This window comes from Taeniopygia guttata, chromosome 23, assembly GCF_048771995.1.
Source record: "Taeniopygia guttata chromosome 23, bTaeGut7.mat, whole genome shotgun sequence".
NCBI classification, from domain to species: domain Eukaryota; kingdom Metazoa; phylum Chordata; class Aves; order Passeriformes; family Estrildidae; genus Taeniopygia; species Taeniopygia guttata.
The window spans coordinates 2,041,140-2,058,021 of record NC_133048.1 but is presented as its reverse complement, the minus strand read 5'-3'; the positions used below and the strand labels follow the sequence as shown (position 1 = coordinate 2,058,021).

The following is a 16,882-nucleotide window of genomic DNA, read 5'->3' as shown; positions in this document are numbered from 1 at the left end:
GGATGGTCCTTAGGTCCCTTCCATCCCAAATCCCTCTGGAATTCTCTGGCTCACACCACGCTGCTCCCCAGGAATGGTTTCGGAGCTGCCAAGCCGGGCTGGGCTCAGCTCCTTTGGAAAAACCCTGGAAAACAGATGGGAACAAAATGGTGTTGGCAGCAGAGAAGAGGTTTAAGGATATCACATCCCAAATTTTGGCAGCCCAGAGAGGTGACCGGAGCAGGAACAGCTGCCAGGATTTGAGGGCAAGGCAGGGGAAATCACAACAGGAATCTTGGGAATTGGGAACAGGAATTTTGGGAATTCCTTGGAAGTGCTGGGGCTGAGCCCCCCTAACCTCTGCCAAAGCCTGGGGGTTAATTAATGCCACAACAAACCCGCGTTAAGAGGCCTAATTAATATTATTTAATTTACAGCTTTTTTTCCTGGAGCAGGAATGTGGGGGTTGGGCGGGAAGGGTCCCGTTCTCTCTTCCCATGGGATATCCCTGATAAAATCCCGCTGGAAAAGCCAAATCCATTCATCCAAATCCACCCAATTTGCCCGGATTTCCCTCCCCTGCCTTCCTGAAATTTTCCCCCTTCCTCTTTTCCGGGATGCGCTGGAAAAAGTCGGGAATCTCCATCCCTGCATGAGTGACGTGTCCAGAAAATCCCGGGATAAACCTTTTGGAATTCATCCACAAACACCATAAAAAAACCCCAAAAAAACAAAATAAAAAACCCCAAAACAAACCAAACCAAACAAACAAAAACCAAAAAACACACAAAAAAACACCAAAACAAAAAAACCCAATTAAAAAACCCCAAAACCGGGGAATAAAATATAATAATAATAATAATAATAATAATAATAATAATAATAATAATAATAATAATAATAATAATAATAAAAGCACCAGGGGGCTGTAAGAAAAAGCAATGCAAAAATCGAGATTTTTTATTATTCGGAAGTCCAAAATCGAAAATAGCTTTGAAATTCCGCAGGGAACGCCGGGAACACACGGAAAAGCCTCATATACAGAGACAGATAAATTAACTGGGAATTCTGCAGACAAGCCAGGGGCATGGAGAGATTCCATATGTACATTTTTATGGAAACCATTTATACACTTTATTACATTTACAAAAAAAAGCTGATTTTTTTTTTCCACTACTTTTTTTTTGTTGTTTTTCCCTACAATAATGAAAAAAAAAATTACATTTTGTTTTTTTTATTTATTTTTTAGCTGTACAAACTTTTAATTAATAAAAATATATCTCTGTACAAAAGAGGGATTTGAGCTTTTTTTTGTGTTTTTTTTATCATTTTTCTCATTTTTTCCCTTTTTTTTTTTCTTCATTTTTTCCCTTTTTTTCTTCATTTTTTTCCCTTTTATTTTCATTTTTTTCCCTTTTTACCATATATTTTTTTTTTTTGTTACCATATGCAAGTCCTCTGGGCACAAGGATGGAGAAATGGCATGGAGCAGATCCCAGCCAGCTTGCAAAAAAAATGGGATAAACCCCTTTTCCCACTTCCTTGGCTCCCTGGGCAACAGCAGGAAAAGGGAATTCATGGATCCAAAGCAGCAAATTCCGTTGAAGTCGAGCTCCCTCTTCTCCCTGCCTGGGTGATTTTGAATATTTTGGATTTATTTTACACTCCTGGGCATGAGTTTCTCCTGGTTTTTCCATGGAATGAGCATTTCTCCTGGTTTTTTTTTCCATGAAATGAGTATTTCTCCTGGTTTTTCCATGGAATGAGTAGGAGCCAGGTGTAAGAATCACCTGGAGCAACCAGGAGAGGATTCCCTGGAATTTGGACATAATCCAAGCTCTGCTCCCAGGGATTGTTGGAATTTTGGGCCCTGGAATTGGGACTGGGACATGGAATGGGTTTGGGTTACGTTTTGGGGTTTTTAGGGATAATTGAGCTTGGAAAAGCACAGGGATGGGCCAGGAGAGTCCAGCTTCCCAAAAATTCCAAGGGGTTATTCCAGCCTTGTTCCAGAAGGATGGAATGATGGAGAGGGGAATATTCCCTTGGGATTGACACCGTCCCAATCCATGCACATGGAATTGCAGCCTGGGATCCTCTCCAGGTGGGAGCACACCTGGATTCCAGGGTTCCCAAATCCACGTGGGAACATTTCCCTGATCCCTGCCCATGCAGGGAGGAATCAGGGCACCTTGGTGGGATTTTTGGGAGCAGAAACAGCATTTTTTGGGAGCATGGGTGGTGTTTTTTGGCAGGTTGGGAATTCTGCTCCCTCTGGGAGAGCCAGGAGTAAGAAAAATAAAATATTGATGAGTTTACACCCAGAAAATCAAGGATAAACCTAATTCCCAAATTATCCCATGGTTTCAGCAGGGAGGAGAAAATCCCTGCTGGAATGGGGGCACGGATGGAAACTCCCATTCCAAAGGGTTCATCCTGATTTTCCTTGGAGCCTCCTGGACTCAGTGACCTGGGAATGGCACTGCTGCCTCCCCTGATCCTAAAAAAAAGTGACTCCAAGCAAATTCTGCATCACAAGGATCCAGAGGAGGGAAATTCCAGACTGCCTTCCCTTCTCCCACAGAATCCCAGGAAACCTCAGTGCCCCTGGGAAAACAACAGGAGCAGCTCGGGATGGGAATGAAAACTCCTCTGGCATTGTCCTTTGGAGGATCAGTCTGGAAAGGGCAAGGGATTTGGGAAGCCTTTGGGGGAATTGGTGTTTGTTGAGTTCTTTTCAGAGAGGATTTTCATCCCTTTGGATATTCCTGTCCCTTCAGGAATCGTCTGGCAGTGAATTCCTGATCAGGAATTTGGGCCCAGCTCGAATCAAGGGGAACATGGGGCAGGAAAAACCCAGCCAGGAATGCCCAAGGGAAAATCAAATGCAGTTTTGGGAAGCTTTTCCCAAGTTTTGGGAAGGTCCCATTTGGAAAACTCTTCCTGGGGTAGAAAATCCAACCAAGAAATGACCCAGAAACCCAAATGTAGAAAACCCAAATCCTCATCTTGTCCCATCCAGGTGTTTTCCATAAATCCAGCCAGGAATGCCCAAAGGAAAACCAAACACAGGGAAAAGGGGAAAAGTTTCCCAAGTTTTGCTTGGAAAGACCCCATTTGAAAATTCTTCCTCTGCTCAAGCCCTGGGGTAAAAAATCCAACCAAGAAATGACCCAAAAACCCAAATACAGAAAACCCAAATCCTCATCTTGTCCCATCCAGGTGTTTTCTGTAAATCCAGCCAGGAATGCCCAAAGGAAAACCAAACACAGGGAAGAGGGGAAAAGCTTCCCAAGGTTTGGAAAGCTCCATTGAAAACCCTTCCTCTGCCCAAGCCCTGGGGTAGAAAATCCAACCAGAATCCCAAACCCAGACACGCAAATCCTCGTCCTGTCCCATCCAGGTGTTTTTCCACAAATCCAGCACCTTGTTCACAACCTCTTTGTCGCCCAAGCTCTTCCCAAAGTTTGGGAAACTCCTTCCAGGAGCGCCGGGAGCAGCTCGGGAAAGCCTTCCCACCACCAGGCCTTGCCGAGGTGTGGGAGCGGGGCCGGAGCAGAACCTTTGGCTTGGAGATCCAGCAGGATGGAGGAGGTGGATCCAGCAGCCCCCGGGGAATTCCAGCAGCTTCTCCGCAGCCTCGGCAGGGGCGGGAGCAGGGAGGTGGGGAGGGGATGGATGGATGGTGAGCTGGGACATTCATCCACACTGGACACCGGCCACGGGAATCTGGGAGAGCAAGGAGCTGGTTGTGACACCTGGGAATTCTGGGGAAGTGGCTTTGGTGTCCTAAAATTGGAGTATTCCAGATGGAATACTCCTTGCATTCTGTGATCCCATGAGAACCCTTCCAATTCCCTGTGCTCCACGATCCAACTCCCACATTCCAGGATCTCATGAGAACCCTTCCAACTCCATACAATCCATGATCCAACTCCCCTCTTTCCATGATCCCATGGAAACCCTTCCAACTTCCCTCACTCCATCATCCCAAACCCTTCCAACTTCCCACACACTCCATGATCCCATGGAAACCCTTTCCAACTCCCCACATTGCAGGATCCCAAACCCTTTCAACTCCCCACATTCCATGATCCCATGAGAACCCTTCCAACTCCACACACTCCATGGTCCCAAACCCTTCCAACTCCCCTCACTCCACCATCCCAAACCCTTCCAACTCCCCACATTCCATGATCCCATGAGAACCCTTTCAACTCCCTTCACTCCACCATACCAAACCCTTCCAACTCCCCACATGCCATGATCCCATGAGAACCCTTTCAACTCCCTTCACTCCACCATACTAAACCCTTCCAACTCCCCTCATTCCATGATTCCAAATGCTTCCAACTCCCCTCACTCCGCCATCCCAAACCCTTCCAACTCCCCAAATTCCATGATCCCATGAGAACCATTTCAACTCCCCACACTCCACCGTACTAAACCCTTCCAACTCCCCTCATTCCATGATTCCAAATGCTTCCAACTCTCCTCATTCCACGATCTCAAGAGAACTCTTCCAACTCCCCTCATGCCACCATCCCAAACCCTTCCAACTCCCCTCACTCCACCATCCCAAACCCTTCCAACTCCCCTCACTCCACCATCCCAAACCCTCCCAACTCTCCACATTCCAGGACCCTGTGGGGAGTTGGGGACAGTGGGGGTGGCCGTGTGGCACTCACCGCGCGGGCACGGCGCTATACGGCCGTGCACACCGTGCTCACGGTGAACTCGGCCTCGCCCGCCATGATGTCCGAGGGCTGCAGGTTCCGGTCGTACATGGGGTTCTCAAAGGTGCCCCTCACGTTGGTGTTCTCGTGGCCGGCGTAGCCGTTGAATGGGACTTTGGGTCTCCTCCTGTGGGAGCAGGGACAAAACCCACCATGAGATTCGGCCCCAAATTTCTTCATTCACCTCATGGACCCTGCAGACCTGACAGGAGTGGTGGCCCAGCCGAGGTGGGCGCTTGCCAAGCTGCGGGGTAGCTGGACTCCAGGACGGTTTGGATGGATGGAGATGAGGGAACTCAGAAGGCTGCTCTTAGAATATCTGGTTTATTAGAGAGGGTGAAGGGCCCTGCTTGGAGTCACCAGACCTGACCCGTGGCAGGCCCGAGGGCGTGGGGGAAGGGAGAGGCAAGGGGTAGAGGGAGATAAGAGAGGATCCCAAGAGGATGTTCAGGAGAGGGGCAGTTCCAAGAGAGGGGAAGTTCCAAGAGCCCGTCTGGCTCCTCAGGGACTCCTTATCAGGGAGCTTCAAGGTGGGCTGGAACAAGACTTGGGCCAATGGGGTCACAGACTCCTGATGCTTCAGGGGAGGGTTACAGGTGTGGGATGAACCATACATTGGGGTGAGATCCAACAGTCCATTTGACCCTTGGACCTACCTGTAGGTAAGGGCATTGTTCAACCAGAAGGGGGGATTGTCTTCATCCTGGCTGTACTATTGTTTTCTACTTGTGCAGTAACTAAGGTTTGGTATCTCAAAACTTGTTACCATCTAAATCTCTGTATTTTCTAAATCTTCTGCCAGGCAATCATATTTATAAGGCTTTCTTGTTTCATCTTCCCCAACACCAAGTGGATGTTTGCAGGTGCTGTGCTCCTACAGAACTCTGCATTCCAGCAGCTGGTGACGAGCGGTGGCTTGTCCCTGAGTGCCACCACCTGCCCATCAATCTTGCCCCCCTTCTGGCCAGATGCCACTCGCTTTGGATAAAGACTATATAAACTCTAATTTTTGGGAAGACTTTGGTTAACCCCAATGGACAACGACAAATCCATGTGGCTGGACCATCGAAGATCTCGTCTCAATGGTGGTAGCTATATTCCATTTTCCCTCCTTCCTCTCTATTCTTTATTTCTCTTTTCTGTCCCCTCTATCACATTTGCTGTTGGTACCTAATAAAAAGTGCATTTGTTGTGATTAAACTGATGGTCCCCTTCCATTTGCCTTTTTGCACTTTTGGGATCGGTTAATGAACCATCGTGACATAAAACTGGTGTCACAGACAGGAGGGCACTGACAGGGGAAACCCCTGAGGATGGGGCAGGAAAATCCAGCCTGGAATTTGCACCACTGATCAGGAGCAAGCCTGAATTTGCACCACCTCCAAAGCCACGGCAGGGGGAATTTGCTTTCTATCCTCCTAAATGTGGCCACAAATCCCATTAATGGCCAGCACAACCCTTGTTGCTCTCCTCTCCCAAATCTTCATCCCACCATGATTTGTTTTCCCATCTCCTGAATTAAACCAGCCCTAAAAGGGGGGTTTTAAGACCAGCTCAGTGATATTTCTCTCAAATCCCTGAATTTCTTTTGCCTGCTGTAATTATTCTCCCAATTTCACAAACCCTCTTTGTTGCTGTCCCACCTCCTGAATTAATCCAGCCCTAAAGATGGGATTCTAAGCCCAGCTCACTGATATTTCTCTCAAATCCCTGAATTTCTTTCACTTTTTGGGATTCTTGCCCCAAACCAACCTGTGTTTGTAGAGATAAAGCACAAACCCTGCAATAATCTCCCAAACCCTGTTTTTATCCCACCTCCTCAATTAAACCAGCCCTAAAGGGGGAAATTTTAAGCCCAGCTCACTGATATTTCTCTCAAATCCCTGAATTTCTTTCACCTTTTGGGATTCTTGCCCCAAACCCACCTGTGTTTGTAGAGATAAAGCACAAACCCTGCAATAATCAGGGCAATGAAAGGCACAAGGATGGCGGCTGCCACGGAGCTGCTGTTGGATGCAAAGTGGTGACCTATGGATTCGGGGTCGTTTTCCATCATGCTGATGTCTGGAACACAGTAAAAAGGAACAAATTTCCCACATTCCCAAAATCCCAGCTGAGAGAAAAGGGTTTGGCTTGAGGTACAGTTGGCACCAGCAGCAAAATGAGTGAAGCAGTGCTGGAAAAGGGAATTTTAAAAATGGATGTGCAAAGATGGAGATCAGCCTAACTTAGGCCTCATCATTTATTTAGAGCTGCAATTAAAGAGAGGTATAAATTGATTTATTTTGCTGAACAGGTCCAACTTGGATGCATGAAGTTGGGCTTTAAGGAGACTCTGAGACGCTGCAATAATGAGCATCCATAAAGGTGACGAGATTCCAGCAATCCTGAGGGATTAAAGAGCTCAAACCACGCTTTAAGAAGTATTTAGTAGCTTAAACTTTGGGTGGTTTAAGCTCCCAAGAGCATCTGTGATTTCTGATGGAGACACTTTCTCTGGTGGGAATGGGATCTGGGCTTGGCAGGGATCTGGGAATTCGGAAAAAAACGTGTCCAGGTGTTGTTTGTGCTTCCAAACTCTCCCTGCCTTTGGACAGCAGCCTGGTTATCCCTCACTTTGTTCCCAAATGATAAATTTTATCCTTGTGCTGTTTGTTTTGTGCTGTTTGTCTCCCACAAGCCTCACACCAGCAGAACTCAGAAAGCGTGGAAAATTCAAGCCAGGGATTGGAAAAACATTCCCTGCCTGGAAACCCTCGCCAGGCCAAAATGGAGCTTTTGGAATCGAGGGGAAAAATGCAAATCCAAAGAATTTTACCAAGTCTCTGGAGGCCAAACTGCCCGAAGCCTTTGCCACGCACAAAGCCCTGGTACACGAAGGTGCCGCTCGAGGACTCCGATGAGACCTGCGGGGAGTGGAAATCAATGGATTGATCCAACATTTCCCTGGATTTAACACCCAGCCCCTTCCAAGTGCATTCATTTCATGCAATTCCCCAGAAGATTCTGGCATTTTTTAACGAGTTTCACTGCCCAACAGCTGAAAATTCTCCATTCTCAAAGGAAGGGAAGCTAAAAAGATCTTGTTTGTGGTAAACAGGAGAGGACATTGCTGATTCCAGAGGGAGAGGAAAAAAGTGGCCATGGGCCAGCTGGAACCACAATTTTTCTAAGCTCCATTGGATCCCTGAAGGGCTTGGGGAACTCCCAGACACAGGCAGAGGGTGAGGAGTTGGCTCCAGTAAGGAAAAATCAGCTTTTCCAGCAAGATGTTGAGCAGGTACAAAACATCCACGTGCAACGAATCCTGTTGGTTTCTCCTCCAGCATTATCTGGGAGATGATGGATTCCAAACCCCAGGGCAATCAAACCAACCCCCAGCTGCAGGAGGAGCTGTCACCTGCTGGGGAAGTGCCACATGTCCCCTCCCAGCTCTGGGAATGATCCCTCAGCTCCAAGGAAGGGACATCCAGCCGCGGGAGGTTGGATTTTGTGCACTCACGTGTCCATCCAGAGCCCATTTGTCATTCCTGAACTTGTTGGCAAAGATCTCCAGCGGCCCCATGATCTGGTACACCTGGAGCAGCAGGTGCACATCTTCCTTCTTGTAAATCCCTGGAAAAGAAGGGATTTTTGTTGGCTCTGGATCACTCTGGTGTGAAAATATTGAGTGAGAGGGCAGGGAAACCATGTCAGGATTTGAGTGGACATCAACTCTGTCACTGGGATTCACTGGGCAACAAAGCCCAGGATATTGAAGGGATTTTCCACATGGGAAAGGAGTCAATATTTAATTAATATTCAGGTTCTTCTGCTGGATCAGGAAGAGCCTGGTGCTCCAGGAGGGCAGGGACATGGAGCCCTCAGGGAATCAGGAGCTGGAAGGGACCCCCAAGGATCCAGCTCACATAATTTCATGTTTTTTTTCCCAAAGTTCCAAGTTCTTCCTTGGACACCTCCAGGGATGGGCACTCCAAACCTCCCAGGGCAGTTCCAAGGCCTGATCACCCTTTCCATGGAGAAATGTTCCCTAAAATACAACCTGGCACAGATTGAGGCTGTTTCCTCTCATCCTGGGAGCAGAGCCTGACCCACCCTGGCTGCCCCCTGAGCCCCCTTTTCTCCATCAGGAGTTCTCCAGACCCTTCTCCAGCTCCATTCCCTTCTCTGGACACGCTCCAGCCCCTCAATGTCTCTCTGGCCATGAGTGACCAGAACTGGACACAGCCCTAGAGGTGTCCCAGTGTCATAGAAAAGTAGAAAAATTATAAAAGAAAGGCCTCATAAAATCGGGCCTAAATTAATAGCTGCAAGTTCCCATGAGAAAACAATCTTGGTATGAAAGATTTGTTAAAATGCCAAGAGTGAAAAATAAGTGCACCAGTATAAACAATAAGATCTGTCTCATGAGAATGAGTAGAAAAAATATGTAAAGTACCTAAAAATACAGAAGTTTGACAAGACATGCAAAATACCACTGACCGACCAATAAACTAAGTGTGAATATACTGTCCACCAATAAGATCTGACACGAGACCTTCTGATAATCCTACAAAACACGACCTACACCATCAAGAATTGGATTTCACCACGAGATCCCAGCTGTGCCAGCGCAGGGGACAGTCCCTGCCCTGGCAGTGCCAATGCCAACCCCTCCTGAGGCCACGGCGTGTCCCTCACCCGACACCTGGAGCTCCACCCCGCTGTGGTCGATCAAGGTGGCGTTGACCTTGCTGGTGGCAGGGTCAAAGCTGGTGACAGAGAGCATGGCTGGCTGCTTCTTCCCCATGTACTCGTAGGAGCCTTTCCACAGGGAATTCCTTGCAAACACATCCGCAGGCACTGGAATTACAGTGGGAGATGCATTAAAAAAACCCAAACCAGCAGCATTTCCATTTTATCAGGGAAAAAAAACCAAAAACTGAGCAGGATTTCTGTCTTTCTTTGAATTCACTGACTGCGGGACTCAGATTCAGTCAAAGAGAGAAATGAGAGTTTCTAGCCAGGCAGAAGCCTCGGAAAGAGCTGGACAAGAATGTAAATAATTCTTTATCTCTCTTGTTTTTCACATTGTTTATAGTTAAGTTCTATCACTGTGCATCAAGCACTGTACACCAATGCTTGGGTTGTTTTCACTTCAGCACCAATGGAGTTGGTCCTCATGAAGCTCTGTATAAAAGAGCGATGGATTTTGAATAAACCAGAGTTTTACTCTCAGGTTTTTTTCCATTGGTCCAATGGAGTTGGTCCTCACAAAGCTCTGTATAAAAGAATGATGTATTTTAAATAAACCGGAGTTTTACTCTCAGCAGCCTTCTGATCAGTCTTCTCATTCCCATCCTGCCTCGACAGTGACAACTGACAATAATGAAATTGTTTTAAATTAATATTTTTGAAAGGTTTTGTATTTTAAGTATCTTAAATCCCACCTGCTCTGTGCCATCACCACGGGGGACAAAGCCAAAACTTTAAGTTGCATGTTGCGACCAAAAACGCAAGGAAAGTTTTAAAAACAAACCAACTCCCGAAATAATTTATTAGGAAGAGTTAACTTCAAATAAAAAAGGTCAAATGTACAAAATCCTGGAAGGGAATGCTCTGTGGAGGGCAGTGGGTGTTGATGTCCAGCTCTGTCGCTATTGGTCATGAAATGAGTACACAGAAGCTTGGTGAGTTCAAAAGAGAAAAAACCCCAGTTTTATTCAAACATCTGGTACTTATAAAATTCCAAAGGTGACCGTGGATTGGAGGATGGAATTACCACCTCTCCAACCACACTGGTCCAAGACCAATCAATCATTTCTCTTCACCCGCAGAGAAATATGTAAATATTCTATTTATACACGAAATTGTGTGGGAACTCTGACTCTCAAACATGTAAACATGATCAGAAGCCTAAATAAGTTTCATGAGAACTTTAAAACTTTCAAATTAACTATAAAAGAAAAATGAACACTTTTAAAAATCAGGGCAACACAGCTCATGGTTGTTCTCCAGGGAATAGGAAGGAGGGAGTTCTGAAGGGTGGAATTCAGGAGGGTGGATTTGAGGGGGTGGCAGGGATGTGACTGTGGGAATGAGCCACCCAGGAATTAAGGAGAGTGGATTTGAGGGGGTGGCAGGGATGTGTCCGTAGGGATGAGCCCCCCAGGAATTTGGGAGGGTGGATTTGAGGGGGTGGCAGGGATGTGACTGTGAGGATGAGCCCCTCAGGAATTTGGGAGGGTGGATTTGAGGGGGTGGCAGGGATGTGTCTGTGGGGATGAGCCCCCCAGGAATTCGGGAGGGTGGATTTGAGGGGGTGGCAGGGATGTGACTGTGGGAATGAGCCACCCAGGAATTTGGGAGGCTGGATTTGAGGGGGTGGCAGGGATGTGTCCATAGGGATGAGCCCCCCAGGAATTTGGGAGGGTGGATTTGAGGGGGTGGCAGGGATGAGCCCCCTGAAGTCTCACCTGAGACCTTGGCGAGCGGCGGCTCCCGCGCGGTGCCCACGGGCCTCCCGCTGGGACGGACGTCGGCTGGGATGGGGGACAAAGCACAGCTGGTCAGTATTGTGGGATCTGCCAGAATTCCCGAGGCTGGAAAAGCCCTCCAAGGTCACACAGTCCCAGCTGTGCCCGATCCCCACCTTGTCACCCAGCCCAGAGCTCTGAGTGCCACCTCCAGCCCTTCCTTGGGCACTCTAAACCTCTCTGGGTAGCCCCTGCCAAGGCCTGAGCACCCTTTCCATGGAGAAATTTTCCCTAAAATCTAATTTAAACCTCTCCTGGTTCAACTGGAGGCTGTTCCCTCTCCTCCTGTCCCTGTTCCCTGGAGCAGAGCCCGACCCCCCCGGCTGTCCCCTCCTGTCAGGAGCTGTGCAGAGCCACAGGGTCCCCCCTGAGCCTCCTTTTCTCCAGGCTGAGCCCCCTCTGCTCCAGCAGGAGTTTTCCAGCTCCTTCCCCTTCCCTGGACACGCTCCAGCCCCTGCATGTCCCAGTGGAGGAACTCAGAGCTGGACACAGCACTCGAGGTGTCCCTCAACAGTGCCAGGACTGGGGACAATCCCCTCCCTGCTCCTGCTGGTCCATCCCTGACCCAGCCAGGTGCTACCTGGGCACACCTGGCTCACGTCCAGCTGCTGTCCCTCAGCACCCCCAGGTCCCTCTCTGCCTTTCAGCCTCTGTCCCCAGCCCATCCTGCCTTTCCCTCTGCTCCAGTCCAGAGTGACCCTGCTCCAGGAGAGCCACAGAGCTCCATTTCAATGGATCAGAGCATGTTCCTCATCCAAGACTCTGTGGCAGCTAAAATGTGGGGAAGATAAATAATTTTTGTCCTGTGCAGGTGGCTCTAGACCCCAAAACTCCCCAGAGGATCCCCAGGTGACTCTTTAAGGTAAGACTGGAGGTGGCACTTGAGTGTTGGGTCACAAGTTGGACTTGATAACCTCAAAGGTCTTTTCCAACCTAATTCTGGGATTCTGCTGTGGAGACCAACAGTGGAGACCCTCCCACCAAGTGAAAATCAGGCTGGGCCACAACTTTTAATGGAAAAAAGTCACAGCTGAAAACACCTCCCTCACACCTCCCTCCTTCCTTGGAGTTCTGACTCCAAGATTGAATTTTGGGTTCATCTACAGTTCGAAAACCACCTTTGAAGGACCTCAAGGCCCAGGATATCTCCAACCTGAGCCCCTGGGGAGAGTCTCAGAGCCCAGCTGGTCCTGCCAGCCCCTCACCCATGCAGATGGGGGGTTTCCCTGTCCAGCTGCCGTCGGCCTTGCAGGTACGGTGCTCGGAGCCCCCGGTGAGGTAGAAGCCGCTCTGGCAGGAGTAGATCAAGGTGTAGCCCAGGGAAGGCAGGTCCAGGGCGCCCACGTTGGCGTGGGATGGGGTCTCGGGCTGCTTGCAGTGGTGGGCTGGAGGGGACAGGGAAAACAGGTGAGAGAAACCACCCAGGTGGGCACAGGGAGGGCGAAAAGCGACACCGTGACGTCGGCAGGGGAACCCTCCTGGAAGAGCTTCTGCACCACAGCTCACAGGGATTTCTCCCAGTTGGAGGAATTAATGAGGAGCTTCCCATGCTGGGTTTCTGTTCCTGGCTGAAGCTTGATGAAGCTCCAGCTTGATGAGCTGAAAATCAGGATTGGCCACCCCCATTCTTAAGGGAAAAAGACAAAGCCAAAGGACGCTGAAGCACTTCTGAACCAGGAGTGAGTGCCATGTGTTGGTGCAGACTAAAAACTGCTTTTGCAATTCCCAAATCCAACACATTTCCCCCAAGAATTCCTTTTCCAAAGCCTGTCTGAGGGCCCCAGCTCCCCGTGGCATTGCCAGGACTCACGGACGCAGTCGGGCTGGACGCCGCTCCAGGTGAGGTTGGGCAGGCAGGTCCTGGTGGTGGAGCCCTGCAGGAGATATCCCTTCTGGCACCTGAAGAACAGGATGCTTCCCACCTGTCCCAGGAGGAGACAATCACTCAGCTTCCCAGGGATTCCCAGGCCTTCATCCCATGCAATTCCAAAGGGGCCATCTCCTTGTCACCACCTCATCCCTCACGGGAGCGGCTCCACTCCCAGCTGAGCAAAAATCCCACTTATGGTGTCCCCAAATTAGTTAAACCTAAAATTAATTCATTAAACCCCAAGGTGAAGGTAACTAATTAGCAGGAAAACGGAAGGATCCACTCTGGCATCCACTATCCCGGCAGGGAATGGGTGGGAATGGAGCCCCCCAGGGAGTGACTGTGGGATTTTTGTCCCCATTCCAATGATTTCCTGCTGGATGAGAGATGGGATTAGCAAAAGCACCTGCAGGATTTGGCCTGAAAATGAACGGGAATTAATGCGAATAGCAGCAACTATTAATTATCACTGTAATTAATTTCAGATACAATGCACTGCCTAATTAATGCTGTGCAAACACACTCGGAGGGCTAATGGAGCACATTGCGGTGTCCTGCTCCCAGGAGGAGACAGGAATCCATGGGAGGACACATGAATCCATGGGATAACACAGGAATCCATGATAGGAGACATGAACTCATGGGAGGACACAATAATCCATGGAAAGATGCAAGAATCCATGGAAGAAGGAGACCAGAATCCACGGGAGGAGACATTAATGCATGAGGGGAGACTGGAATCCAATGGAGAACATGTGGATCCATGGGAGGAGACATGAATCCATGGGATAACACATGAATTCCATGGGTAACACATGAATCCCATTGGATAACACATGAATCCATGTGAGGAGACATGAGTCCATGTGAGGAGACATGAATCCATGGGAGGAAACATGAATCCATGGGAGGAAACACGAATCCATGGGAGGAAACATGAATCCATGGGAGAAAACATTAATCCATGGAAGGACACAATAATTCATGAGACGAAACACTAATCCATGGGAGGAAACATTAATCCATGGAAGGACACATGAATCCATGGGAGGACACGTGAATCCCATGGGAGGAGACATGAATCCATGGGAGGAAACATGAATCCATGGGAGGAAACATGAATCCATGGGAGGAAACACGAATCCATGGAAGGACACATGAATCCATGGGAGGACACGTGAATAATCCATGGGATAACACGAGTCCATGGGAGAACACGTGAATACAGGCCAAGGACCGAGCAGGGCTGGTTCTGTGGTGCACCCCTCTTCCATGGCCATACCTGGTATCCCTGGGAATTGTTCTGCATCCCAAAAAGAGGCACTCCAGGATCTGCACACGTTGTGAGGCTGGGATCTGTTAAAAACAGGGACAGGGATTTACGGGAGGGCTCAGACCCCTCCAGGCACACGGATCCTGCTGCACCTCTGGAACGCAGGCGGGATGTGGCTCCGAAGGAACACACAGAGACAAGGAAAACATGGATCTTCTCGTTCTTAAATCCCTGCCTGCTGCAGCACGAAGCAACCAGAGGCCCTTCATCCCTCAGGAGAAAAACTGGGAACACACACCTTGGATCAGGACAACTCTTCCCCACGTCCATCCTCTGCTCCCAAGGACCATCCCAAGCTCCAAACACCACGGCGATCCCATCCTCCTCCCTGCCCTCTGATCTCCAAGGACCACGGGGCTGGGATTGGAAGCAAAGTGAGCCCCAAACTCTGCAGCTGGGCCCCCCTTACCGATGCAGCTGGGCTGGGTCCCGCTCCAGGTGCCGTCGGACTGGCAGAACCTCCGCGCCGACCCCACCAGCACCAGCGGGGCCAGGCAGGAGAAGGACACGGATGAGCGGTAGGTGAAGCCTCGGTCCTCCCGCCTGCCCTGGGCCGGGGTCCCCGGGTCCCCACAGAACACGGCTGCAACAGCAAAGGGACAAGGACATGGCCAGAGAACCCTCATGAATGTCACATCCCATCCTGGGCTACCACCGCCCATCCAACTCAGTGAATAACTCGGGAATTGGGGGTGGCAGAAGGCATTGCTGGCTGCATTCCTTGTAATTATGTCCTTTTGTCAATGGCTGTTAATTAACTTCTACCTTCTCCCCCTGATTTGCCTTTTTTCCCCCTCTTTTTTCTCCTCTAATTGCACGGTGTCACTTTGTTCCTTGCTCTGTATCACAGGAAAGCCGGCTAATTATCCCAGATCCAGGGAAAGGTGCGAGGAACAGTGAGGGGTTTGTGGGATTTAATATGAAAATGGATATTGTGCAGCTGGAAAAGGAACTCAGAGCTGCCTTTAGCATCAGATGTTTAATTTCCCTTTTTTTTTTTTTTTTTGGTGTTTGCTGTTGTATCAAACCCACCCAGCCTTCACAAAATATTCCCAACTTCTGCTGCAACATGGTGCCCTTTGCCAAAGGATTTTTTGGCGGAAGATTGGGTCACTGAGGGCAAACATCCCATTTTGAGGATGTTTTGTAGGCAGGAACATGGAAAATGCCCCGATTCCTCCCAAATGTGGCCTCACCCCATTGTCACAGGGGTAGAGTGACCAACAGTGTCCCTGGAGTGACCACTTGTGTCCCTGCCTCCTCCTTACAGGTGCCAAACCAAGGCTCCCAAAAAACCAACCATGGGAGGTGGGAGAGCAGCCAGACTTTGGCTCCAGATTCCTGAAGCATCACCATGGCACCAAAAATTCCCGCTCCAGCTGATGGAAAACTCCATTTAGGAACAGGACAGGAAGCACAGCAAGATCCTCCTAAACCCTCAGCTGCCAAACCGGCGACACAGAACTTGGAAAAAAGTTGGGAAAAGCCCCAAAAACCTGGATTTGAAGCAGAATCCTGCTGATTGCTGGTGGGAAAGAGGGAAGCTGCCTACTCACGGAAGCACTGGGGGATCTCCCCGCTCCAGGAGCCGTTGCCCTCGCAGGTGAGCACCGCGGGCAGGGACAGCTGGTAGCCCTCGAGGCAGGCGTAGCTGATGCTGGAACCCCAGCTGAAATCGGATCCCACCACCTTCCCGTTGGGAATGGCCTGGGGAGCCCTGCAGGTGATGGCTGGAGGAGAAGGAAAAAGGAGGAGAAGGAGAAAGGACAAGGATAAAGGTGGAGGAGGAGGAGGAGAAAGAGGAGGAGAAGGAGGAGAAGGAGGAGAAGGAGGAGAAGAAAAAGGAGAAGGAGGAAAAGGAAAAGGAGAAGAAGAAGGAGGAAAAGGAAAAAGGAAAAGGAAAAGGAGAAGAAAGAGAAGAAGAAGGAGGAGAAGGAGGAAAAGGAAAAGGAGAAGAACGAGGAGAAGGAGAAAGAGGAAAAGGAGAAAAAGGAGAAGGAGGAGAAAGAGGACGAGGAGAAAGAGGAGAGGAAAAGGAGAAGGAGAAGGAAAAAGGGAAAAGTCAGGTCTCTCCACTTAATTATTTCCATTAACAAGAGAATTCCACGTAGGAGCGAAGTCACCTCGTGCTCTTCAAGAGCTTCTCCCAGGATTGGCACAAAGAGGGGTCAAACCCTGCAAAGTCTGGAGTTCAATCCCAAATCATGAAATATCCCATGGGAAGGGATCCATGAGGCTCATCCAGTCCAACCCCCGGCCCTGCACAGACACCCCAAAATCCCACCCTGTGCATCCCCGAGAGCTTTGTCCAAATATTCCTTGAGATCTCGGGCTGTGCTCATCCCCTGGGGAGCCTGCTCAGTGCCCCACCACCCTCTGGAGGAAAAACTTTCTCCTCAACATCTCTACAAATCCCATTTTGAAGTCTATGCTCGTTCTCAGCTGAAGG

General features: G+C 49.3%; 1 protein-coding gene across 2 annotated transcripts in view; it reads right to left on the bottom strand.

The window, feature by feature from the left end:
- Positions 1 to 906: 906 nt before the first annotated feature.
- Positions 907 to 16,882, bottom strand: part of CSMD2 (CUB and Sushi multiple domains 2) — a 224,638-nt gene continuing 208,662 nt past the window's right edge. For both annotated transcript variants that reach the window (XM_030290568.4, XM_030290570.4), the window contains 12 exons: positions 15,990 to 16,163; positions 14,843 to 15,016; positions 14,383 to 14,456; positions 13,041 to 13,152; positions 12,436 to 12,615; positions 11,171 to 11,236; positions 9,396 to 9,557; positions 8,218 to 8,330; positions 7,534 to 7,621; positions 6,641 to 6,779; positions 4,668 to 4,842; positions 907 to 3,708 (listed from right to left, as the gene is read on the bottom strand). In XM_030290568.4, the coding sequence (XP_030146428.4) occupies positions 4,683 to 4,842; positions 6,641 to 6,779; positions 7,534 to 7,621; positions 8,218 to 8,330; positions 9,396 to 9,557; positions 11,171 to 11,236; positions 12,436 to 12,615; positions 13,041 to 13,152; positions 14,383 to 14,456; positions 14,843 to 15,016; positions 15,990 to 16,163 (1,442 nt within the window). In that variant the 3' untranslated portion in view covers positions 907 to 3,708; positions 4,668 to 4,682. The remainder of the gene's footprint in view (positions 3,709 to 4,667; positions 4,843 to 6,640; positions 6,780 to 7,533; positions 7,622 to 8,217; positions 8,331 to 9,395; positions 9,558 to 11,170; positions 11,237 to 12,435; positions 12,616 to 13,040; positions 13,153 to 14,382; positions 14,457 to 14,842; positions 15,017 to 15,989; positions 16,164 to 16,882) is intronic.